At 39.0% G+C, this 26,108-nt stretch overlaps 1 protein-coding gene across 5 annotated transcripts in view; it reads right to left on the reverse strand.

Annotated features, from left to right (window-relative positions):
• Positions 1-819: 819 nt before the first annotated feature.
• Positions 820-26,108, reverse strand: part of EXOC6B (exocyst complex component 6B) — an 870,074-nt gene continuing 844,785 nt past the window's right edge. For 4 of the 5 annotated variants that reach the window (XM_077134552.1, XM_077134551.1, XM_077134550.1 and 1 more), the window contains 2 exons: positions 7,515-7,627; positions 820-4,807 (listed from right to left, as the gene is read on the reverse strand). In XM_077134552.1, coding sequence (XP_076990667.1) covers positions 4,681-4,807; positions 7,515-7,627 — 240 coding nt within the window. In that variant the 3' untranslated portion in view covers positions 820-4,680. The remainder of the gene's footprint in view (positions 4,808-7,514; positions 7,628-26,108) is intronic. The other variant, XM_077134553.1, reaches the window with a different exon arrangement.

Genomic DNA, 26,108 nt, shown 5'->3' on the forward strand with positions numbered 1-26,108 from the left:
ACTGGGAGCCTTTCCAGGGCAGGATCAGTGTTCAAAATACATTGGGCCCCAAGTTGTATAGCTCAGTATAAATCAGGCATTTCCAAAGTTATTCTTGTCTAGGGAGTGGGAGAAAGATCAGGGGTGATAGCCGAGTTATACAGAGAAGGTTGGGTTTAACAGATGAGTATGAATGCCCAATCATTATAATGATGTTTCTTTTAGTCTCCAGTACTTTTAGGCAACTAGAAATAAAAGCCTGGAATTGTGGAATTGTAACCCATGCCAGACTCTGAAGTCTGTTTTACAACTAATTGTTGTGATGTACTTTGAGATTTATTGCTTTTATGTATATATGTTATTTAAAGGGAAGGAGGTATATAACAGAGAAGATAGGATTTGACAATTGAGTATGACTGCTGAATCATTATATTGATATTTTTGTTGGTCTCCAGTGTCTTGGAGCAGCTAGAAGAAAAATCGAAAAATGTGGAACTGTATACCAAACTTTAAAATATGTTCTATCACTACTTGTTGAGGTGTACTTGGAAATTTGTTGCTTTTGTGTGTATATGTTATATTTCATAATTAAAAAATATATGTATAAATAAAAAGTTATTCTTGGTGATGATGATGATGCCAGTGTTACTTAATTGGTGGGAAAACCTAACCCAATAGTTAATATGAATTGGCCAGATCTTTGAGCTCCTTGCCTTGAATGGAAGGCAGATTTTCTCTTCCCCACTCAGTTCAGGTGATTGGGGATGCAAGGTCTGTCATCCAGTTCACAAACAGCAGCTGCACTGTGCAAAAGGAATGGGAGAACAACAACAACAAAATAAACATGAGACAACACTGTGGCTTTTTAAATAGGTACATAGACTCTCTTGTTTAATAGCAGTTAAAAGAGGAAAATATACAGGGGAAATAAACATGCTCTTTCCATACAGGAGGTTTTCCACTAACCATGCAGCCCATCTGCATCAGTAGCTTTACTAGTGAGTTTTAAAGAAAAATTTCCCTTTAGAGTTAGAAATGGACTTCCCTAAATTTCTTCCATATATGTGCAACTACTTGTGCAAAATAAAAAGGCCATTTCCCAACCCATTAGTGAAAAATAATTGCAAATGCAAGCAAAAGAGAGATGAGATAGAAATAGAAATAGAGATAGAGATAGATAGATAGATAGACAGAGAGAGAGATTGAGAGAGAATTGAGCAGAGTCCTGGGAGATAGGAGGCCAAAGTAGGGGGATTTCTGTAGCAGGCCCCAAGGAGTGTGCTCAGAGGCCTCATGAGAAAAGTCATGGCCAATGCCAGTCTTGGGAAATTAAGGTCTAGGACTCATTGAAAAAGCACTTGCAAGTATGCAGTGAAGCTGGGCTGATTTTGAGGCCTGGGAGACTATTAGACCTGGTAGGCAATGAAAACACTGGTGAGCACTACCTGGAAACTGTACAGGTAGGGATTTTCAGAGATTCTCTACTAGTTCTAATTTCCAGGTTCTGTTCTCCCCACCTCCCACCCCTTACCCCAACAGCTTCGTTTACCAGCTGCTCAAAGAGATTTCCCTATTAATGTTAAAGCTATGCAGGATGCCTCTATTATTACTGAAACCTGAGAGTGTCCAAAATCAGACTGTCCCTCCAGGAACATGGACCCAGTTTTCCTAAGAACTTGTCCAAGGGTTCATACTAACCAGATGGCAAGTAGGCTTCCAGACACCCATCTTCTCACCTTCTTGTTGAAGCCCTCCAGGGTACTTTTACATTTCGGGTATGTGAAGTTAGATCTTAGAAGTCTGAGAAGCATGGGCACACAGGCTTTGAACAAGTCCTCTCTAGGGCTGGCCCAGCTGTAAGTTTATAGACAAAAGACTTTAAAAAGTCACAATTCACCAACTCAACTATGACATTGCTGGTTCCCTGTTTTTACTTCCCTCTGCCCATCAAGAGTGTCTTTACCTACAAATGGGAAGCAGCATGCTGTTTTTTGGTTAGGGAAGAGAAAAGGCAGACTGAAAAGGAAGAGGAGATATACCAAACGGTCCATCTTTGAATCTTGAGTTTGAATAAACTATTCCTTTACAGGAAACTTTGTGTTCCAGAGTACAGAGTAAAACCCATTCTTCCACCCTGTTCACTCTTCCCTCTATAGCACACTCCTTCCAGACCAGCAATGATGACTCTCTAAAAACACTAAAACTGCGACATGCTTAAGGTTCTCTTCAATCCCACTTTAAAGTCTCACTCAGGGATGTAGAGCTCCTGCCCCAAAATGGGGATGAGCGAAGGAGTCTGTTGGGCCCTTCTCAAGTAACAGGACTTCAGATTGGTATGATCATTTCTTACTCCTTTCAACAAGGCTTAGTAGAAGATGATATCTTAGATCTTACTCCCATGGTCCCCAGTTTTCCCTTGGCTTATGGAGTTCTGGAGGGCAGTACTCATCCCTGATCCTCATTCTATGACCCTGGCCAATTGCCTAGCCCTCAGGATAAGCCTCAACAGGCAACTGCAGAGCTCAGATTCACCCTGGTCTCTCTAGCTTTGACAAGGACTCTGTGTCTGTGTTTATCTTTGCTTCTCCATGATTTTCAAATTGGTATAGGAGGGGGATGGGGGATGGGGCAAGGAATGAAAGACAGAGCACTGCTCTTCCCAGAAGCAACTCAGAAGCTGGCAAAGGTAGTGAAGAGTTCTGTTTATTCTGTGTGATGGGTATCTCCTCACACTAATCCCAGCTGGAAATGCCAGTTTGGCTTATTTGTCACTGTTTGGTGATACACAATTATTCTCTTGCCAGTAGCCACAGTAGGATTTCTCTGGAGTATTTTAAAGTACAGGTTTCTCTGCCTGATCACATAGCAAGGCCCATGCATTAAGGATCTTAGCTTGGACAGCCTCCAAGCTAAGCTGGTCCAGGCTCTCTGTCCAAATTCCAGAGTTGGGAGTCTAGGGTAACAAGCAGTCTTTCTCAGGCAAGGCCAAAAGATGGCTTTGGAGAGGTCATAAGGGGATGGATGCCTTGGGTTTGAGAAAGAAGAGCTTCATATCCAGGGTATGATTTAGTGAGAGATGGTTGGGCTAAAGGCAACAAATCACTAGCTGTGTTTGGTCCTATGTACTTCATGGTGACAGTGGCTCCATCTCTAGAGGCCTTCAGTCCAGTTGTGGCTGCTACTAAACTGCAGAACTGGTGATACTTCCTTTAAAGATGGTGGCCAGAAAGCAGGTTTTAGGCAATGAAAGAATACTCTTAAATAAGGGTAAAGTAAGGGACATTTTCAGGCTTCTGGGATTTGACTTACCCCCAATGACATTGCTGGAAGAGACCAAATCTGGGGTTCTCTGTGAAGACCTATGGAAATGACTGCTAACCTATGCCCTGATACAAGTCCCCTGACCTTGAGAGATGAAAATGAGATGAATGGGGAAGAGACTGAGACATGTATTCCATTAACACTGGCTTTAAAGATCCAGTAAAACTCCTTAGGCTGAGACACAATACTCCTTGTATGGGGGCAACCTGGAGCCAATCATGGGACCCAAATAATACCACTGCCTACTCAGCTCTATCCTGCCCAAAAAAACTAATAGTAAAAGTCTTAGGTCAGTTGTAGGCTAAAGAAACTACCAATCTTTGGGGATTGGAGTGAAGGTATCATCTTGCCACATGCTGTGCTTATTCACCAGCCAATGAAAGTCAGCACACTGAGGAGACGAACCTCTAGAAGTGGGATGCTGGTCTTTAGTGTACTATATAGCAATGTTTGCCAGATCTTCTTGTCCTTGCTTTAAGAAGAATCAACCTCACCTATGTGGTGAATGAGAGTAAGGAGGTTTGTTAGTTAGATTCAGTTGTCAACTTGGCCAGGTGAGCATACCTAGTCTTGTTGCTGCGGACATAAGCCAATGGTACGGGAACCTTATTTGCTGCTAATTACATCTGCAGTCGGTTAGAAGGTGTGTCTGCAGCAATGAGTGACGTTTGACTTAATTGGCTGGTGCTTAAATTAGAGAACGCAACGTAGCACAGCCTAAGCAGCTCGGCATTCCTCATCTCGGCACTTGCAGCTCAGCCCAGGCCTTTGGAGATGCAGAAAGAAGTCACCCTGGGGAAAGTTGTTGGAACCCAGGGGCCTGGAGAGAAGACCAGCAGAGACCATCCTGTGCCTTCCACGTAAGAAAGAACCTCAGTGGAAAGTTAGCTGCCTTTCCTCTGACGAACTAACAAAATAAATTCCCTTTTATTAAAAGCCAATCCATCTCTGGTGTGTTGCATTCTGGCAGCTAGCAAACTAGAACAGGAGGGTTTCCTTATTATCCTCTTGCCAACTCATCTTACCTCCCGTGCCAACTCATCTTACTTTCCACTTTGATAGTACCTGAGCCCCAGACCTAAGTGCTGGAAATATGGAGCAACAGTGGCTTAGCACACTGGGATTGCTGATGCCACCACCTCTAGGATAATACAGTGTAGTAATAACTTCCCCTGCATCTCAGCCTAGCAACATTTCATGTACTTGCTTATTCGTATACCTCTCTTACTATAAGGAAAGGTTATGTGAATACTGTACAGGGGTTAATACAAAAATACATATGCTCTCTTTGAAGAAGAATGCACAAATGCTGGCCAGCTAGGGCTGGGTCCTGGACTCTGGTGCTTCAGTGAGCAGCTTCTGTGGGTCCGAGGACAGTCTTCATGAGTGGTGGCTGCTGATGAGTCCCCGGAGCTGCTTGGCCACAGTGTCAATCAGTTTCTGTTTGTCTCGCTCATTTTTCCGAAACTGTGCAAACATGTTGTTCTTGCGGCTAGTGTCCTTCATCCTAAACAGGGGAGGAAAGAAAGAAGACAAATAAGGAGGAGACAATGGTGTTGAAGAGATAGTGGTAGAAGGAGGACTTTTCATAAGGTAGGAAGGGCATAGTGTCTCCTGCCTACTACCCAGAATGGGAAAGTACAGAATATCAAGCTTTTCCTTTGCTGGGTATGCTATGAATCTAAACAACACAAAATAAAAGAAAAAAGGAAGTAAAACACTTTCTACATTCCTAGGACATTTAATTTAACGTCATATATGATGATTAATTTAATGCATCCCAGGAACAGGCAGGCGGGACTGGCTTTCAGCTTCCATAGGGAAGCTCCTGTAATAAAGTAGGAGAAAGAGAAGACGGAAATAAGAAGGTAGTCTCTGAGCCTCAGATTAAAAGACTTTTTGGCCATTCTCTGATAAGGCCAGGATTTGAAATTAGGTGCTGTAAAGACCTAACGACTGATGATGACATGTTGATTTGTATACTCGGAATGCTCCAAACCAAAGGTGAACCCTCCCCACCTCCCTCCCATTCCTAAAGCCAGGATCCAGATCCACTTTAGTTATGGCCACCTCTCACTGACAGAGAGCCTCAGGGGCCTCTCCTCTTTTCTGAATGTCCTCAGCAGGTCTTTCAGTCTTTCCATGTTTCAAAGAAGGGTTAGACTGAAAAAGAGAGACCATCAAGCTCTGGTGGTATAGCTAGCTATGGGGAAAGCAGGAATGAGTCAGGTAAAGGGACTAACTCCTATGAGGCTGGGAGATGAGGATTTCCAAGATACAGAAAGACTTTGTCCCTACTGAGTTTAGAAGGAAGCTTTTAAGCACTGTTGATTGCTAGAGCTAAGCATATGCCTTATTACTGGCAAAGGTCTCTAGCATGCTAGAGGGGGCTAATAATTTAAGCCTGCTGTTGAATAGCCAGTACTTTCTGGATCTAGAGAGTCTCAGGAAGAGAGGACAGTAGAGGGAATCCCAGAGCCCATTTGAACACATGATGAATATGACCATTTAAACACCAGAGGCCAAAATGTTCCCCATTTCAGCATGGTACTGAGAACTCCGGGATTAATCTTGAACTGAAAATGCTCCTAATAAAGAGTCTTTGGGAGAGTTAGTTCTAGATCTTAAAGCCACAGGCCTCACAACCAGGATGTAAGGGAGATTGCTAAGAAGCAGCTCCCTTCTAATTAGGGCTGAGTTTCAGGCCCTATGCTAGTAAGAGAATTGAGTATGCCAAGAAGCTAAGTGGGAACTACCCTTTATCTGGCACTGACTGGGAAAAATCCCTGCCACCACTCCCAGCCCCAAAGGAACTGCAAGCTAAGGTTCACTCTAAGAACCAAGCGTAGAGAAGGCAGCCAGCCAATTGACACCAGACCTGTTTAATATATTAGTATATCAGGGCAAAGACAACTCACAGGGAAGGGATTTTAGTGTAGTCATTAGTGTCAATGAAGAAATCAGAAGGACTTGCTTCAAAGTTATGGAAAAAGCCCAAGTGAATAAAATACTTACTCTCTAGATATCCTAGTGAGGAAGGTCATTGGGAGAGAAAACCATGGGAATGAGGAAGGTCATTGGGAGAGAGAACCATGGGAAACAAAGTAAAAATGGAAACATCAGTCCTTGCCTTGGTCAGGAGAAAGTTGCACTCTGGGCTCTTAGTCTCTTGGCTAACACATACCTCTGCATCCTGCTCTTGCCTACCCTCTATCTCCTCCCCTTTGCCCCCCTATCATACTGCACAATAAGAAGCATATACCTTAGCCTCTCTTGCTTATCAGCTAATCTGACCTCCTTAATTCTGGGCTTTGCTGTTAAGGATTTGAGAACCACTTGACTAGCCATATATGTAGACTTGCTACATTGCTCAGTTGCAGGACACCCAGAATACCTTTGTGAGGCCCCAGGACATTTCTCTCTGTGAATATACCTTCTAAGCGCTGGAAGTCAACTAATTGGTCTGATTGAAATTTAAAAATTGGCCTTTAAATGGGTCTGATCTCTGGCCTGCCAGGTTTTAACTAGTTTAGCAAAAGCCAGAGCATCTGGATGACATACTTGTTAACTGTGAAATGTTCTGGAGCTGGTAAACCTAATTTTACTGGCACTGCTTCAGAGAGGTCACAGTTCTATGGCAGGGAAAACTTGCCAGTGGTCACTGCCTAAGGCAAGAATTAGACACCTTCTCCAGCAGAGCTTTCTGGGGATAGCCAGCACAATAAAGCTAGACCTGGAGTGAGGGTGGAGAGGGGAGAAGAAGATTTTAGAAGTGGGGTTTCTCTGCTAGGAACAAGCAAAGCCACCTGATCTGTGGTGCTGCCCTAACCATCATCATACCCCAGAAGGTTGAAGCCAACTTCACTCTGTTCACCAGGCTGGCTGAGGAGCTTTTAAACTAAAGTACCTACTTAATTCTTCTATTGTTATCCATAAAGACATGTTGCCCGCATTAAGCTTCAAGGTAATGTCAGAGTCTTATTCTGACACATTTGACCTAATTCGTTGGGGCTCAGGAATTAATAGGCTACAAAATGAAGACTGGCCTGTCAAATCTATTGAGGGAGGCTGTTGGTAGCACCTACAGACAACTTCAAGAATGGCACCCCTATGCTGTCTTTTCAAGGTATTGGCAAAGGGAAAATTATCCTCTGTACAATTCCCTATCCCCATCCCTCTACCTCCCAATACAAACCCCTGGACTAGGTACTCACTTCTCAAGCAGAGTCAGAGCTGTCACTGGGTTTACCCGGAGGTATTTGCAGTTGGGTTGGCCATAGTCTGCAAGGTAGGTTGACCAATCCCACTGGATGAAGAGGTCCAAAAGCTGTAAAATATCCAGCCCCCACTCAGGGATTAGTTAGGCAGATTAAACAAACCAGGATCCCAGGAACCTCTAACATCCTTCACTACCAAGCAACAGATTTGAACACTATAAGTAAAAGTGTAATAAGAAAAGGCAGAGCATTTCTGCCACAAGCACAATAATCTTCCTGAAAATACATGCCAGTAGCTCTCAGTAGGCCTATAAAAAAATTAACACTAGACTGAATCAAAACAAGATTTAATAGTTACTCATTTAATTCATTTAATACTTATTGAATAATTTGTGTGGTGGTTTGAAGCTGGATGTACCCTAGAAAAAACATGTTCTTAAATCTAATTAATTCTTGTGGATGTAAATCCATTGTAAGTAAGATTTTTTGATGAGGCCAGTTCAGTGAAGGTGTAACCTCAGGATGGTATTAATCCTTTTACTGGAGTTCTTTATAAACAGAATGAATGGAGAGAGAGATACAGAGAAAGAGAAAGAGGGAGGGAGAGAGAGAGAGAATGAGAGAGAGAGAGGGAGGGAGGGAGGGACAGAGAGAGAGAAAGAGAGAGAGAGAGAGAGAGAGAGAGAGAGAGCGCACTCTTCATGGAAGAAACTGAAAGCAATGAAACCTGGAAGAGAAGGAAGAGACAGACTAAGAGATACCACCATGTACCCTCTTATATGGCAGAGGAGCCAACGATCACTGGCAGCTAGTCTTTGGGAAGAAAGCATCAGCTTGATGAGGCCTTGATTTGGCATTTTCTCAGCCTCAAACTGTAAGCTAATAAATTCCCATTCTTTAGGCTAACCCATTTCATGATATCTGCTTTGAACATCCTGAGAAACTAAGACAACAAGCCAAGCTCAGAATTCAACAATGAACAAATAAAAGTGTATCTAGTCCAGTGCCACATATGCAATTTCATGAACTTTGAGGTTAAAAAATCTGGGTTCAAGCACAAGTTTCGTGACTTGCTGTATCAACTCTGCCAAAGTTACTCAGTTAATACAGACACACACACATGCTCACGTACCAACAGGACATAGACACCACAGAAACATTGAGCCAAGGCATATGTGGATTACATAGCATTAATAGAAGGCAATATGTTTACAGCTGTGTGGATACAGGCTGAGTAGGTGGAAATCAGAGTCATGGTAGGTCAGGACTGACAAACAGGCTTAGCCCATAATTGAGAATATGTCTGGAATGGGGGTGGGGTGTGAATTTTAAAAAGTAGTGCCAATAACTGGATGTATATTCATAATAAGACATTCATAACAAGAGATTTTTGAGGGTAAGCTGAGTTCTGAAACTAGGTTTTTTTTTTTAACTTGGAGAAACTAAATACATTTTATCAAAGGATTTCCTTCCTAGCCACACTTTTAGACGCAGGCTTCACTCTAACAAATATTCAAAAATTGTAACTCAGAAAGTTAAAAAAAAAACCCTACATTTCAAAGATGGGGGTGATGAAAGGGAAGCTGTTAGCTTCACTCTACAAGCTAAAAGGCTCACGTTACACAGTTCCAGGCTCACATTACTGACTAGAATTGTCCTTTAAGAAGTCTTTCCAGCAGTAAGGTACATGGAAGTGCTCTTTTGATTCAGACATTCCCCTACTTCTCCCTTTCTAAGAGATAAAGGATGATGAAGACATGTAGATGGTTGTCTCTGTGACAAACAATGGCTAAAAGGCTTGGAGTACTGGTCAAATCTAAGGCCAGGGCCTGAGTTCTAGGCACACCCTTAACCAACTGTTCTCATTGGGCAGTGGGGCAAACAGGCAATGTGGGCCTTCCCCTGCTTGGCAAAGCCTTCACTCCTATCCATTCTCTCAGAATAGCTGTTATGAACTTCCTCAAGCAGCCTGAAATTGGCTGAAGTTCCAAATCTAAAACTGAGAAAGAGTCTACACTCTCAGCCAAGAAAAGGATGTTAAAGATGAGAAAAGGAGGGAGGGAGGGAGACAAACAGACATGTTGGTTGGTCTGGGCCAGCATGGCCCTTCCCTGCCCTCTTTGGCCTCTTTCAGGTCATGCCTATTTTAATTGGCAAGCAAAAGGGCTTCTTCATTTGGCTGCCCCAAGGTCTCACAGAGCTCTCCTTAAGAAGAGAATTTTCCCTGATTTCCTACGCTAACTTGGGTATTTGTCCAAAGACCACTCAAGACAGTTCCTCTTTACTTTACTCCTAGGGGAGACTGCCATTGCAGTGTCTTTTGTTCTAAAGTTCTTCCAGTACTGTGGTTTGCAAATCGATTATACTTTTCCTCCAGATCCCAGGAAAATATATGATGAAGGATGACAGTATTTTTTCAAATTTTTTTCTCTCACAAATTTTTCAAAGTCCTTGGGGAGCCCACTAGGGAGCTAATAAAAAGTGAGTTAACAAATGAGCCTAACCAGAAAAACTTGAAAACTTCATTTCTTAAAACTATTTTAGGTATTATTTTTTAGAGGCAGACACATACATGCATGTAATAAAACTACCTTCTCTGTTAATGAATTCCTAATTTCTGTGATGGAATTAATGGTATCAGTATTTTGTGATCTATTGCAAAGAACACCATGTATTTCTGGTTGACAAAATCTAGGTAAATCACTAATGGAATGTGGAGGGCAGTTCAGTTCAGTCTAAGGATATCTATTTTTATGTTTCTGCCAAAGTCTTTCAATGCCAATGCTGAGCCCAAGAGCTCTGGAACGACAAGCTACGTAATTTATTCTACTCTAGTCATGGCAGCTGCCCAATTCTATTAAGCTCAACCAAGAGGAAGGAGCCTGTAGATCACACTCAGGATCCATGTTGCTTTCCCTAGTCCTCTCGGGTGGCCTATATCTAGGCCTCGTGACCTCCTTTGACAGAGATGGACATGGAATGGAGTCCGAGAGTATTTAACTGTGTTAGCTGTCTGGGAGCAGAGTTCTACCGGAGTTCATAGAACAGTGTTTTGAACAAGAGACCAAGAAAACCACAAGACTATTTATCGATACAGCACTCTGATTTCTAGACTATAATTTTCAAAGGTGACTCAGGCCCTCCCAGGTTCTAGGTTCTCCATATGCACAGGCCTTGTTATATCTCAGTAACCTCTCACTCAAGGAGCAGAACACTTGGGCATTACTAATGATCATATTCCTTTTTAAAAAAACTTTCATTTGGAGATAATTTCAAACATCAGAAATCTGCAAGAATAAGAACAGTACAAAAAAACAACATATACTCTCTACCCAGATCCACCCACTGTCAACATTTTACCCCACCGGTGTGCTCTTTCTATGCAAATTCAAGCATGCATGTGCACTCATGATACTTCTTTTCTGAGCTGAGAGCAAACTGCATATGTCATGACTTTTTATCACCAAATATTTCAGTGTTCCTAAGAATAGGGATATCTTCTTACATGACCACCCAAAGTACAGTTATCCACTTCAGTAATATTGATAATATCCATATTCTAATTTTGTCAACTGACTAAATAATGTCCTCTATTGTTTCTCTTCTTTTTCTCTTTTGCTTCAGGTATTGTACTTATTGGTCATATTTCTTCAGTCCTTTTTAATTTGGAGTATTTCCACAGCCTTTCTTTTTCTTTTATTGCCTTTTTTTTTTTTTTTTTTTTGGTATGCCATATGGCAGGGTCACATTTCATTATTTTTCCATGTGAGTATCCCGTTATTGCAGCACCATTTGATAAATTTTTGTTTGTTTTACTTGTTTGTTTATTATTGGGGATGTGCATGAACTGGGAATCAAACCTGGGTCTCCCGTGTGGCAGGTGAGAATCCTATCACTGAACTACCTTTACACCCCCAAGATATTGCCATTTTGAAGACTATAGTTCCTCTTCCACCTCTACTCCTTTTCCCCCTCATTTTGGTTTTATCTAATGCTTTCTCATGATAAGGTTCAAGATATGTATTCCTGATCAGAATATTACATAAATGATACTATGTTCCTCAGGGTATCACATCTGGAGGCATACAATGTTCATTTGCCCCTCATTGATGATGTTGGTTTGATCACCTGGTCAAAGATGTTGTCTGATTTCCACTGTCTTGTTATTATGTTTTCCATTGCAACTAATAAGCAATTTGTGGTGAGACCATTTAAGACTATATCTTGCTCCTCATTAAAATTTCCCCTTAGATTTAGTTCCCATTGATGATTCTTGCCTAATCCAGTCTTCACTGATAGTTCTAAACTTAGGACATTTCACCTCCATCCTTCTGTCTATATTCACCAGTTGCTACTGGGCATTATATTGCAAGTTCTCTTCCTTCTCCCCCCTTTTATTTATCTATTTATTATTGGTATGGAGAGTTCATAAAGGGAAAATAAACTAGTCCTGTGGCCTCATTCTGCTCATATCTAAGTTTCCTCACTAGTTATTTTTTTTTGAACTTGACTTTTGATCTTTACCTTTGTGTCAAAACATTGCTAAGATTCTTGATTCTGCGTGTGATGACTTCTGAAAGAATTTACAGAACCATACTTTGGGTCTGCAATATGTTCATTCTATTTATATTTCTTAAAAGGTACATTAAAAATTGTAAACTTCTGAAGTTTGAAAATTCAAGTCAAGTAATCTCTTCTAGCATTTACTCTTACAGGATTTGAAACATGTTTGCATATTTTGGATTCTGTTAATGAAGATGTACTGAATTCAGAAAATGTTTTTAAGCATCTAATAAGTGTGAAAAACTGGATTGGGCCTTTCAGATGATAGTAAAATAAGATACCACCCCTCATCTGGGAGAATAAAATAAGAACATGAATAACTGTAATTCAAGTCAAATGAGTTAAATGCTACTAAGCGACAGTGATCAAGCCATATTCCTCCTTTTCATATCAGCAATTGAACACTTTGCAATTTTCCATTTATAATAAGATTTAAAAAGCAAATATGCTTGTGGTGCAGAATACATACACATACATACACACGTACTTTGAGTATACTTTAACTTTATTCTGGTTATTGGATAATGACTTAGAGTTGATGGGATCATCTCAGCAATATCAAATATCAGTTATGCTTATATCTTTGTCATGGAGTTCAATATGGAAAATTTGCCTACATTGATTGTCATCGATGGTAGATTTTTATTTAAAAACTTTTTATTTTGAAATAATTTTAGACATATAAAAGTTGCAAAATTTTAGACCATTTCTATGTATCTTTCACTCAGCTTCTTTAATATTAACATCTTACATTATCATAATGCAATGATGAGGACCAAGAAATTAACGTTGGTAAAATGAACTAAATTACAAATTTTATTCCACTTCTACCAGATTTTCTACAAATGTTTCTTTTCTGTTTCAGGATACAGTCTAGCATCCCACATTGCATTTTGCCATCATGTTTCCTTTAATCTATTATAGTTCTTCAGTCTTTAAAGACCTTCATACTTTAGAGGAGCTTGTTTTTGATCATTTATTTTGTAGGATATCTCTCGATTTGGGTTTGTCTGCTATTTTCTTCTGATTAGATTTCATCTCCAAGGGGATATCTGGCAATGTTTGGAGACATTTTTGGTTGTCATAAGGCTGGGGGTTGGGGATGTGCCACTGGTATCCAGTGAGTAGAGGATGCACAGGGCATCATTCTACTATAAAGAACTAGCTGACCCAAAAGGTCAATAGCTGGGGCTGAGAAATCATGGATTGAGGGTATACATTTTTGGTAAAAATACCATAGAATTGATGTTGTACCCTTATTAGTGCATCATATTGGAGGATACATCATGTCCGTATGTCTTATTACTTGTAATGTTAATCTTGATTTTTGGTTAAGGTGGTGTCTGATGGATTTTTCTGCTGTAAAGTTACTATTTTCCCTTTTGTGATTAATTCATTTCTTGGGGAAGATATACTACTTTGAGGCAATGCAAATATCTGTTTCTCTTCAAACTTTTATCTACTAATTTTAGCATCCTTTGATGTGTCTTGCCTGTGACAATTTTTACTGTGATGTTTGACTAATGGTAATTTTCTACTTCCCTCATTCTTTCTGCAGTTATTAACTGGATTTCTTTTATGAAAAACCCTGTCCCTTCTCAATCTCATTTATCTATTTATTCAAGTATTTAACTGTATAACTTCAAGGGTGTTTATTTTATTTTATGGGTTATAAGACAATACTATCATTATTTATTTTGTTCAAATTGTCCATTTTTGGCCACTGGGAGCTCTTTCACAAGGGAACTCTTATGTACTTTCAACATGCCCCAACCTCTTTTGAGCAGTTCCTTATTTTCTGGCACTACAAGATGCTTCAAATTCATCTTGTATTTTCCCTGCTGCAGTCCTGGAATAAGCCACATCTTCAAGGAGGCTGGTTCCATTTATTGGAGAATGGTTATTTAAAAATCAAGATCTGAATATTTAGTATGCTTAACACTACTGGGATACCATTGTTTCTAGACCTGTTCAGCAGACAGGGCTAGAAAATATATGTATGTATACTAACTTATGAATCAAACACATATACATTTATTTCTGCATCTATTGGTGTATATATATTAAAATCATCACTTTGTATTGATGTTTCTGATTCCAGTCTAACACACAGGGTTTGTTCTAACCTTCCCTCTTCTCTTATTTATCATTTCTTTCTCTGACAGTGAGAAACCTGTCTTCCTTTATGTATGATATATTTTACTTATTTGTTCAATCCTAGTATAAATGAGTTTCAAAATTCCTAAACCACAGTGTTGTGAAAAACAAATTTACTAATTAGAATATAGTATTTGTATTCAGTTCTTTTTGTCTTTAGTTTATAGTTACCAGTTAAAATAGGTATTTTGAAAATTATTTCGATTAGTTTTATTTCTCACCCTTTTCAATGTGGTTATGTCATTCTTTTGTAATTCAATTAGGTTCATTTTTCACTGTTTGTGTTTCATTTTGGATTCCTCTCACATTCTGGTTGATTTTTAACTATTTATTTATTTTGGGATATGCGAAACCATACCTTGGTTCTAAGAACCATAGCTATACAACAAGGTATACTCAGAGAAGTCTGGCTCCCTCCTTATCACTATTAACCAGTTCCAATTCTGCCCCCCTTCTTTCTTCATCTTTCCCACCCACCCCTTGTATATAACCATGATAGTTTCTGGTTTATCTTTATTTTGTTTCTTTTGTACAAATAAGCAGATAAATGCATTTTTTATATCCTCTTCTTTCTCACCAGAAGAGTGACATAATATAGACAATTTTTGTACTTTGCTTTTTCACTTAACTGTGTAGCCTAAAAGTTACTTGCTATATGTTCATTCCTCATTCAATAAAGATGACATTCTTTATTTATTCGTTTAAATGCTATTTTTGTAAACTAAACAAGAGAAGTCACTTTCAAGGTGCAGGCATTTACATTTTGGGAATTTCATCTTAAAACTGATGAAACAAGAAAATGTTAGAGATTTACAGAGTGGGACATATGGATAAATGCTAGGGCTAATTTAATCAAATGCAATCTCAACCAATCATTAACAACACTCTGCTCTCAAATGCAGAGTTATTTGTTTAGTGTATTTATTAAAATAGGTGAACTAAACCACAGTAGCAGTTGATGTGACACCTCATAAGCTACATACTTTCATTAAAATGTCAATAATATGATTACTGGTCATTATACAAAAATGTGTACAAGTGGGAAGAAGTATAGCATGGGAAGACATTTTGAATCAGATCATACTAAGTAGGCTACCTGGATAGATACTTTTTTTGTTGTCTCCTGTAAAATTTTTATCTATGTGACTTTTAACTAAGGCTTTGGCAGTTATAAAGCTGCCAAAAGTTCTGCTATAATTTTCTGTCATTTCAGAGCATCCCTGTGGCTGAAAAGGACTCAAAATATAATTCAGATTCTATGGGGGAAAGACCCAGAAAAGATAAGCAACTCGATGAAAATAACAAGGTGGACAAATGATAGAGAGGGCTTGCTGGCTCTCACTCCCCAAGATTCTATAACTATTGATATTTTTTTAAAAAAGGTCCTCATTGATGCTGTCTCTGCTTAGGTATTCACATCAAGCTAGGACAAGCTTCTGAACAGACTTTCTGTTTTGCACTGGTAGCTAAGAAAGACTAGAAAAATCCAAACAAGTCGAAGTGAAAACTAGTCCAAGGCCACACAGTGAGTTAACTAGACATAGAACAGATAGGATTAGAATAGCAGAACAAGATGTACAGTTCAAGACCTGCAGAATGAGATATTCTTAAGACAAAGTAGGACTCTGTGGATTCTTGTTGGTACATATCAACATACATATTTCTCCAGCAGAAGATGCAGAAGTGATTTGAATGGATGAGTTGTTCATGGGTAAAGGAGTAGAAATCTTCAAGTATGAATTACAGGCTAATAGTCAAGTAAATGATCCTGAGGGTGTCTTTGTATTCTTTTAGACAGAAAAGATTACCCAAAGAACTCAAAAAGTGAAAATGAAGAGCCTAATAAAGAATTCCCTGCTTGTTCCTACTGTTGAACTAGTGTTTGTTACCAATCCATATGATGCCTACTCACAGAGGAAGGGAACTGTTCTATATATCCTACCTTGATTCATTCATGGGATATGAGACTCATTTCCCATGCACACCAGGAGCTGCCCAAGGATGGGAATCTTACTTTCTCCTTCTGATTCCTCCACAGTATGACCCAGCACAGAGCTAGATCCCAGCAGGTAGACAGTAAAGACATGTTAAATGGACTTCAAAACAGACATTAAAATAGGTGAACTAACATTGTTAAAGGAATGATACTGGCCAGATGTGGGACAGACTTATAATTTGTATTTCACAGAAAACTTTCCAAATGGGTCAAACCTTGGGTCCTCCAGACCAGAAGGAAGGTATAAAAGAAGAGCATCAAACAGGAGGGATAAAACCTAGGGCAAATGAGTGAGAATCCAGCCCTGGGTGTTTGGTTCCAAGAGGTTTCAAGGGATAATACCTATGATTAGTGATTGGGATGTCAGCAGATGTTTGGTTCCAAGAAGACATCTGGACTGGCTCCTAGTGGACATGATGGAGCCTACCTCAAGCTAGGAAAAGCCTCCTTTCCCCAAAATGCCTGCAGAGATTTGATGGAGAGCAAAGGACTATAGGAGCTAAGGCAGGTACAGAGAAGGACATGGGTACAATGACACAGTGACAAAGTTAGGACCTCTTTCCCCCTTGGGCTGATTTTCTATATATATTTTCTCTTGAACCACCACACTGAATGCTGTAGAGAAGTGTACTCTCAAAGCAGGTATGTTCTTGAAGTAAACTTGATATATAGGAAAACTTGAATTTGTACTATATATACATTCCAAGAAGAATTCTTCATGCTGAACAGGATAGACTACAAAATGATTTCAAATAATATATTCTTCTGGGACACTTAACATATAATCTAACTGACAAAATTCTAAATATGCTACCTCTTTGGAACATGGCTACTATATTAAGTGGTTTCCACCTACTCAAGAGAGCAGTAATATAAAGAACACTAATTTAAAAGTCTCTTTTGTCTTCTGTTTTCTCTTGACTGGATGAAACCAATCACATTATTTTAAAGTATTTTTCATAATCACTGATCCATAGGTGCCTTTTTGGGAGGCAGGCTAACACAGCAAAATGAGCCCAGGCCGGAAGTGTGACCCCAGATGAATCACCAAATCTGTTTTTCTGGTTTAGGTAGCGAATTAAAACAGCTCCTAACAGCAGTTGAGAGCAGACCAAGAGAACAAAACAGAAAAAATCCATTAAAAAGCACACTGTCAGGATTTCCCCCAGTGCCTTGTCCCTGATGCTGGGTCTCTCTGATTCAAACAAGGGCATCTTTCTGTCTCTCATATATCCATCCTCAGGAGCACTTTCTGACACAGAAAACTGGGCAAATGCATAAATGGAAAGCAGAACTTATTTTTAACAAACATGAGCTGAATATTAGCAATGTATCCTGTACTCTTCTAGGTACTGCATATGAAAAGATTAATAAGACAATATCTCCAGTCTTGAGTAACTCAGTCTGGTAACTAAACAGATGCAGAATGATGTAAGTACTCAAGAAGTATGAACAGGGTGGAAAGAAAGTTCAAAGGAAGGGCATCTAGGCCTGAGTCAGGTAGGTGGGAAGTGGCTCAGGGTAGAGGAATTTGACAAGGTTGGATCTCTCAGAAATGCCTTGGGAATAACTAGGACAAATGAGGCAAGTGATAAAAGGCCTCATATACTAAGCTAAGGAGATTGAATTTTAGTCTGGAAGCTTTCTACTTGTTTTCATCAAGGCTATCTGCTTTGGGGCACAGAAAACTATAGCCACCACCTGCTTTCGCAAATAAAGTTTTATTGGAATACAGCCATGCTTATTGTCTGTATAAATTGTCTACGGCTGCTTTTGTAGCACAAAAGCAGAGTTAAGTAGTTGTGACAGAAACCATATGGCCTTGAAAGACTAAAATATTTACTCTCTGTTCTTTTACAGAAAAAGTTTGCCTCTAGATCACTGTAGGGAGGGCAATGTGCTCTGAAATTGCCTCAGTTGTAAGATGTCTAACGTCTATTCAGCACAAGAAAGGAAGATAAGAAAAGGACTACGGGGAGATCCTTCTCATTCTAATTGTAACGAGATGACAAAAACTTCATTATATTAACTGGCGGCACCAGAATTATTTAGGGGAGAGAAACATGTTTTGGGGAAATATCTTATTTGGTGAAACCCCAATTCCTAAGGCATCTAGTAAAGAAGGGAGAAGGAATGAACTCATTACTCTGATTCTTGGGAGGTTGGGAGCTGACCTTAAGAGAGGAGACTTAATATGTGTGAGAAGACCTAAGAAGGAAATTTCTATGGTCTTGTTGCATCAAACAACTCTGGAGACCTGAGATGTTTAATGAATGACTTTTTCAAAGCTATTTACTGTGCAGTATGTGATATAAATCTCTCCTACAAACCCACTCCTTCAATCACAATGTGTGGAGAAATCTACTCTGCTCCCAAGTGCTTGGGTGAATGTGTGTATATGTGTATATTTTTGTGTGAGCATGTGTGTGTGAGTGTGTGTGTATGTGGAAAGCTATAAAACCGTACTGTGGAAATTGGGAGCCTGGGAGATAGAGAAAGTTGTAAAACTGGAGGTATTAGGAATTCACAGGAATCTGGAAGAGGTCTTTGGATTTTCTACAGGCATTGGAACTGGGGTGGGGAAAGAGGTTCTGAGTTTCTCTGAATCTCTATGGGTTAAGAGGATCCTAGCTTATACTTGAGATTTGTTTGCAACAGGGGCCACTCACAAGGCTGGCTCCTGGATTTCCCAGGAAGATCTGACCCCCTCTTCTTTTTTTCCCTGGTTGGGAAAGGACAAGGAGAGAAGCAGGGGATGCAGCAACTAGTGGCTGTGCAGCTCCCTGCTTTCCCTCCAGACCAGCTGCCAGGTGGACAGAGACTTCATTAAGCTCTTTATCAGAGACCAACTGAACATCAGCAGCTTCCCTGCTGGGGACGTCATACTAAGAAATATTTATTTGCCTCATAAATGTGGGTTTGTAGGTTTTCTGTCTAAACTTTTCACCTCTGAGACTACCTTCCTCAAGAGAAAAGGAAAGACAGGGGGGCTTAAGATTCTCCCGTTGTCACCAGCTGGTGCCTGGGGGAAGACTCCCCAAATAAAATATGCCAGCACCAACATTCCTTCAAGTCAGAGGCTGTCCAGTAGGGCCATTTCTCACTGATAACAGCATCTATGCTGCTGCAGGGAGCAGAAGGAAAACGTATTATCACCGTGGGTGATAATAATACCATACGTATGTGTTCAAGGGAAGAATGGGAGTCCCCTGCCATAGGCTGACTGAGTCATCCCTTGTTGGGTTTGGGCAGGCAGGCAGGAATGGGTTTTTGGATGGCGCTGCTGGCACAGATGTGGTGGGAGAAAGAGGTTGGAGCCATGGGCCACTGTTCATTTTCTTTCAGTATACTGAGATTTGTTAACAGTTCCTACGTAAGTGGATTAGGGACTACATTATTGAGTTGTTAATGAAACTACCTTCCTCTCTGGCTAAAATGAGTAAGTAGCTTAAAAACACCTCTGTAAAGAAACCATGGATTAAAGATAATATTAACAATGTAAGTGTAAGTAAACATCAAGAATATGGTAGAATTCACAGGTCTCTTAATCATAGCACAAACTCTTTATCATGTATATTATAAAGTAAACACAGTAATGAGGTAATCAGATTTGATAAATGAGCTCCACAAATTTGAAATGATCAAAAAGGCTATTTAAAAAATGATCTGTAGCCACTATTGTGAATAGAGAGCTTTACTTAACCTAAGCACATATTATGCCTTGAAATATTAGTTGATAATATTATGTGTGCATGTGTACACATATGCATACACACCCAAAAGAAGACTAGTCAAAGCTAATAATAATATTCTGTCTTAAACTGCTGTGGGGAGGGGTGTGTGTGATATTATCCTTTTGTAGCTATTCAATAGTTAATCATAATTTGTTAATAGATTGCTGTACACTCAAATATATTAGGGGTGAGTCCTCAATCTTTTCTTTTTTAAAATTGATAGTGGTGGTCAACCAAAAAAAGACGCTGGCTAGATAATCTTCAGTAAAATCTATGAAAAATTCATAATGAAAGTGATTTAGCTCTCTTTCATAAGTAGATAAAATTTAGAAGCATAGTTGCAGAAAATTACTTCTTGTCTTATATGAGTCATTACTTCATATTACAGCATAGGTGCCTTATGATTAGCATAAGAAAAACATCTAACAGTAAAAGATAGTAAAGCAGGGAATGTCTTTATGTCCTGGACAAGTTTAGAATAAGTTAGAAGCTCCATGGCTTTGGGAAATATGATGGAGTCTGGCCGAAAGTACTGCTTGAGTTTGTACTACGTAACTAACTTCTTGAGGCTCTTAGTTCAATCAGATCTGCACTTACAGTCTATTTTGTTTGCTTGGATTTGAGGGCTGGCAATGGAATGAATTTGGAACTTATCAATAGATAAAATAAAGACGTATTAGATTATAAGTGGTTCCCAGCTACCAAATGATTCTTCTTTTGTTTTCCCTCTATAAACCTCAAATTTCAAAAGGGTTCTGCCTCCCAAAGAATGGATAAATAACCGTAAATTCATGGGAGAGCCATAGTCTTAGTCCTGTGGTGTAAGTACATTTGCTATTTTCTTTTTCACTAAACTTCTGTTTTTTTCCTACACCAGTCTTTATTTCTAAATAATCAACAAACAAACAAAAAACCCACACAAAAATCTCACATATGTGAAAATCATGAGCAAAGCAGACTTTTAATACATGTCAGCTATGGGGGAGAAGAAGTAAAATAAATTGTACTAAAATAAGTTATCTTTTATGAATTCCAAACTTACAGAAATCATGTAACATTCCCATAATAAAGTAAAACTAAAAACAAATGAGAAAAGAGAATAAAATTTTAAAAAATTTGAGTAATTCTATTGGGAGTTTCTTGGCAGAAATTTTCTAATATTCACAATAACTGGAAATGTGGTTTTGGACTATATAATAAGAAAGTTAAAGTTCAACTGCTTCTACAGTCACACATAGGGTCTGGAAGCTTACTCTAAAGACTTAGGGAGTTCTTATTGTATAACTCATGATTTAACTTTGAAAAATCACTAATTCAAATACATTAGCAATGTTAGGCCTAAACTTTTTTTTTATATTTTTCAATTCCATTTTATTAACCCTCTTTTATGTACCATTTTAATGAGCCACTTCAAGTCCATTTTGGAAATAGGTGATATATAAACAAGTCTGATAAAATGCACTAACAAGCATGGCTTCTCACAAGAGCCAAATGAAAGGCTCAACCACTGAGTATTGTATGAGTTCAGAGCAAGGAAAGATCAGAGAGACCAAAAGACTCTGCCAAAAAGATGGGTGCAATTTAAATAAACAGAAGAGAGAATGGAAGGAATTTTAAGCAGAGACTAGTGGAGACCAAGGTACAGAAACAGGAGTAGCTAAGATTTGGTCAAGGGAAGAAAACTGACATTTCTTAAACTACCACCATGTGGCAGATACTGAGCTAGGCACTTTACTTATATTATTTCATTTAATCTCGAACAATTTGTTTCCAATTTGTTGAGGAAAATCAACAGCATAAGAGGTAGGTGTTTCTATTTCAGAGATCAAGAAATGGAGGCCCACAAAAGGTTAAAATAATGGGTCCCAAGGAACAAATGAATAAGTGATAAAGTCAGGGCTTGCCCTCAGGACAGTCTGTCTTCCAAGCCCGGGATTTTCCCTCCATTTCCTTTTAGGCGTCTCTCTAGGGTCAGGTGGTATACAACTCAGATGAAAGCAGAGACGCATATAAAAGAATAGTAGTGGAAAGGCTGAATAGGTCATAGGCAGGGTGAGACTGCCCAGAGCATACACTAACAGGCTAAGGATTTCTAAATTTTATATGCCATAGAGAGTGGTAACATTGCAGTAGCAGTTTGTCAGTAAGATAAATTCAGCAGCAGCATGCGAGATAGATTTGAAGATAAAATTTTCAGGCAGGCAGGCCTGAGTTAATGACAACTAGGATGGCGGCAACCTAGGATGAGAGAGGAGTGAAGAACCACTGTCTCAGGTCCACCTGAAGGGTTTAAAGACTGAGTGTAGCTGGTGGACTGAGAAGATTGAAAAATGATCACAAGGCAGGATTTTCAAACAGTTGCCTCTAGGTACCAGGCAAGCAACACAAATGAATGAACCAGGTAGGTGAAATCAGTAGCGGATGGTGTGGGCTATGGAAAACTGGAAAGTATATAACCCTCCTAAAGACAGACAAATTCAGATGTTTTCAAAACATTGTGACAGTCACTTCTTGGACTATCAGTGTGCAGCTTTTGCACAGGGTTTTGAAGCTAGATGGGACACAGGGCAGGCCAAAGAGGAGTCTGCTGGGAAGTGCCAGATGATCTGTGTACCTATCATGTTTCCACCATCTATTTCCTTCTTCCTTTAGCAGGTTATACCAAGTTATTTAGAGTCATTAATAGTCCTCCCTTCTACTCACCAGCTGAACTAAACATGCCTGTCTCACAAAAAGGTAATAAGGCTAATGTGAAAACAAAATTATTTCAAGTTCAAGCCAATGCTGTCAAGGCTGCTCAGAACACCATGCCTTGGGATAAGCTAAACTGATGGCCTTCAGAACAGACAGCTCTCAAACAAGCTGCTATCTCCAAGGAAAGCCAACATAGCATCCATAGGATGCTCTCTCACAGAGCAGGGCTGCTTCCTCTTATATCTTACTCCCCTCCCTACTAGCTGGGTCTATTTTGAGGACTTCTCAGATCAGGTCAAGCCAAATCAAGAGGCAGAGGGAAGAGAAGGTTATGAGTATTTATTGAGAATTTATCAAATGCTAAGGATCAGTGGTATTTTACATAGATAATCTTATTGGATCCTCTATAACAATTCTATGAGATTGGTGTCATTGGTCCAATTTTATAGATGTGAAGAAGGGAGGTTTAAGTGACTTGCCCAAGTTCACAAAGTTAGTGAACAGCAGGGCTTGGATTTGAATTTAAGTCTCTTTAACTCCAAAGTGATGCTCTTCTTGTAGTCCAAGTTATTTCTCAAAGACAAGAGATGTCAAAGGCACTCAGGTCTCCACTGCTCCCCATAACTGTTTTCACTTCAAACAAAAGCAGATGGACCAATATATTCTGAGATCTCATACCTGCCTTTAGCTGTGTCCAGTATTTATATAACTCAATAGGAAACAACACTGAAATCAGATTACTACAAATCTGGGCTATTGAAGCCAGGAAAGTTCAAACTGGGGACCATATTTAAAGCCTGGTATGGGGCAACTATGAGAATGTAATAAGAGCTGGATGAATAGTTTGAATTTCCTAGCCTTTACTCATGAGCTAGACTTTTAAAGCTGGGAAGAACTTTCAGGAAGAAAAGAACAGGAAACTCATTGAGATTCCCAGAAGCAACAGAATTCACTAAGGTAACCATATGAAAAAAGATTGGTGCTACAAGTGTGAGTATCAAATTGGAGAACGAAGAGTCACTTTTATTGGTGACCAGATGACATCTAATGTTCCTTCAACTCAGAGTCTAAATCTAGAGAATTCCTAGTTCCTATCACTTAGCAGGAATGAGGCTGCAAAAATGGTAAGCTGTGAACAAAAAATCATCATATGAAAACCTACCATGAATGGGGCTGAAACTAGAACATAAGCTCCTGACTTCTAGTCCAATTTTCTTTCTACTACATGGTATAATTTAATCAGTTGGTTGAGAACCAAAATCTATGAGAATAGAATACAGAACAGATGCATATAAAAGTAAAAATGGAAATATAAAACCCATTTACCTCTCATCCCTAGTGAACAAGTGTTAAAATTTGTCTAATTTGTTTCAGATTCCCCATTAGTTTTAAAGAAATAAAATAGTCTAAATAAAGGTGAAACCCTTCCTTTTTCCATCCCTTCTGCCTTCCTGAAGGAGACTGTTTTAATTTTGTTACATATTCGCTACGTGCTTTTAAGACATAAACAATATATAATGTTTTGTCTTAATTTACCTATATAACATTGTATATATTTTTCAATTTGTTTTTTCATCCAATATTACATTTAAAAGATCTTCCCATGTTGAATCATCTGCAACCTACTTCATTACTTTTAACTGCTAAATAGTATTCTCCACTGTACAAGTATACTTTAATATTACTTTGATTTGTTAATTTATTCACTGATCAAAATCTACACAATTGTGTTTCTGGCTGATAGGGGAATGAGGTGCTTGCTGGCAACATGCTGTGTATCAGTCAATTTCTCCCCCCATATATATCTGAAATGATATCAAAATGCCAGGTGACTTAAATTGGCTAAATTTAATACCTTCTAAATTTTAAGCCACAGCACATGGCACAGAGAAAACTCAGAAGACCAGTCTAGGCCAAGATTCTTAAAAGCGATAACTGAAAGGAAATTCATCTCTCTTTGGGAAAGAACCCACAAGAAATTAAAAAAAGAAGTACAGAAATGAATTATATATTTGAATGTGCTTAAAAGGGGGAAATTTTATATGCATATGTTAATGGAATATGTATATATGTTACTAGAATAAAAAAGCAAACAAAAACCACAAACAGTAAACCATGTATTACAGTTGATAGTACATTTATAAAAATGTTCTTTCACTTATTGTAACAAATGTACCATACTAATGTAAGGTGTTACTAATAGAGTAGTATATGGGGACTCTGTATTTTATGTATGATTTTTCTGTAGACCTACAACTTCTCTATTTAAAAAAAAGAACATTAAAGCTGAGGTCATTAAGCCTATTCTGACCAGAATTAAGATAAGCCCAAAATGCTTCTTCTCTCGGTAGTAATGACAAGAAGCTGCATTCCCATCTCTTAGCCTTTGGGAATGGATGAAGTCTCTAAAGGATTTTCAAAGGTATCTGAGGTTCATCTGGGATGGTAGAGAGAGGAAAGCTCTGTTTCCAGCTACTATCCTGGATTCCAAACTTACATTTTCCTTGAACTTTAATAGACTGTTTAATCTGTCCCTATGAAGCATCTACGTAGCCATCAGTTAATGGAACTGGGCGGGAAGGAGATGTTAGGTGAAGAAAGAAGCCAACTAATTGGGGAGAACTTGGAATCATCCTCACTGATACTAGAATGGAAAGATTTCTTCTCTTAATCTGCACAGACAAGTTCATTTTCTAATTTCTTGTGTGGCCAGAGCAATAAGGTCTTTAGTTTTTGATAGCATGGGATCCTTTATCTGCAATTAGGTCTTGTGTTTGTTATCTTCAGAATATGATATGTCTTCTCAAACAAATTATTATAGATTTCTGACTCAGTTTTTCAATCACTTAGACAAATTTGATAAAATCTGCTTTAATTCATTGCATAAGGGTATGAAAAGAGATATAGTAAGTGAAAGTACTTGAAAATTTCACATTGTTATTATAGTTTGTAATACTATTACCACAGGATATCATTATTATTCAAAGACATTTTTAAAAAGCAACTAAACATGGTCTTTTATAAACTTTAAAGCAGCTGGAGTTGTCTGACTTTTGCTTCATTGTAACGAAGACTGGAGTCCCTGGCTTTCATCCAAGCTACAACTCCTTTCTCCTGATCCCAGGGCCATTATGTCCATATTCTCTGTGAGCCAGGGGCAGATGGACATTCTCCAGATTAGCATTTGTCCATGTGGCCTGTTCCCTGGGAGCAGGGCTCCTTCAAGGACCTTAACAAGGACCAGATCATAAGCAGTGGTTTTTTGGAAGGGACCACCCACAGTTCATAAATACCATGAACAAGCTGCAGGAAAGAAAACCTATTCTACTGGAAACCTCCCCCATGTCTTCAAGAAAATCACCCAAAAATAGATACCAAGGTGCCACTGGTATGGCATTTTAATTTTATTTTACCAATCCCCTTGACAAGTCATATTCCTGACTTTAA

The sequence above is a fragment of the Tamandua tetradactyla genome, chromosome 17 (genome assembly GCF_023851605.1).
Source record: "Tamandua tetradactyla isolate mTamTet1 chromosome 17, mTamTet1.pri, whole genome shotgun sequence".
Classification (NCBI taxonomy): Eukaryota; Metazoa; Chordata; class Mammalia; order Pilosa; family Myrmecophagidae; genus Tamandua; species Tamandua tetradactyla.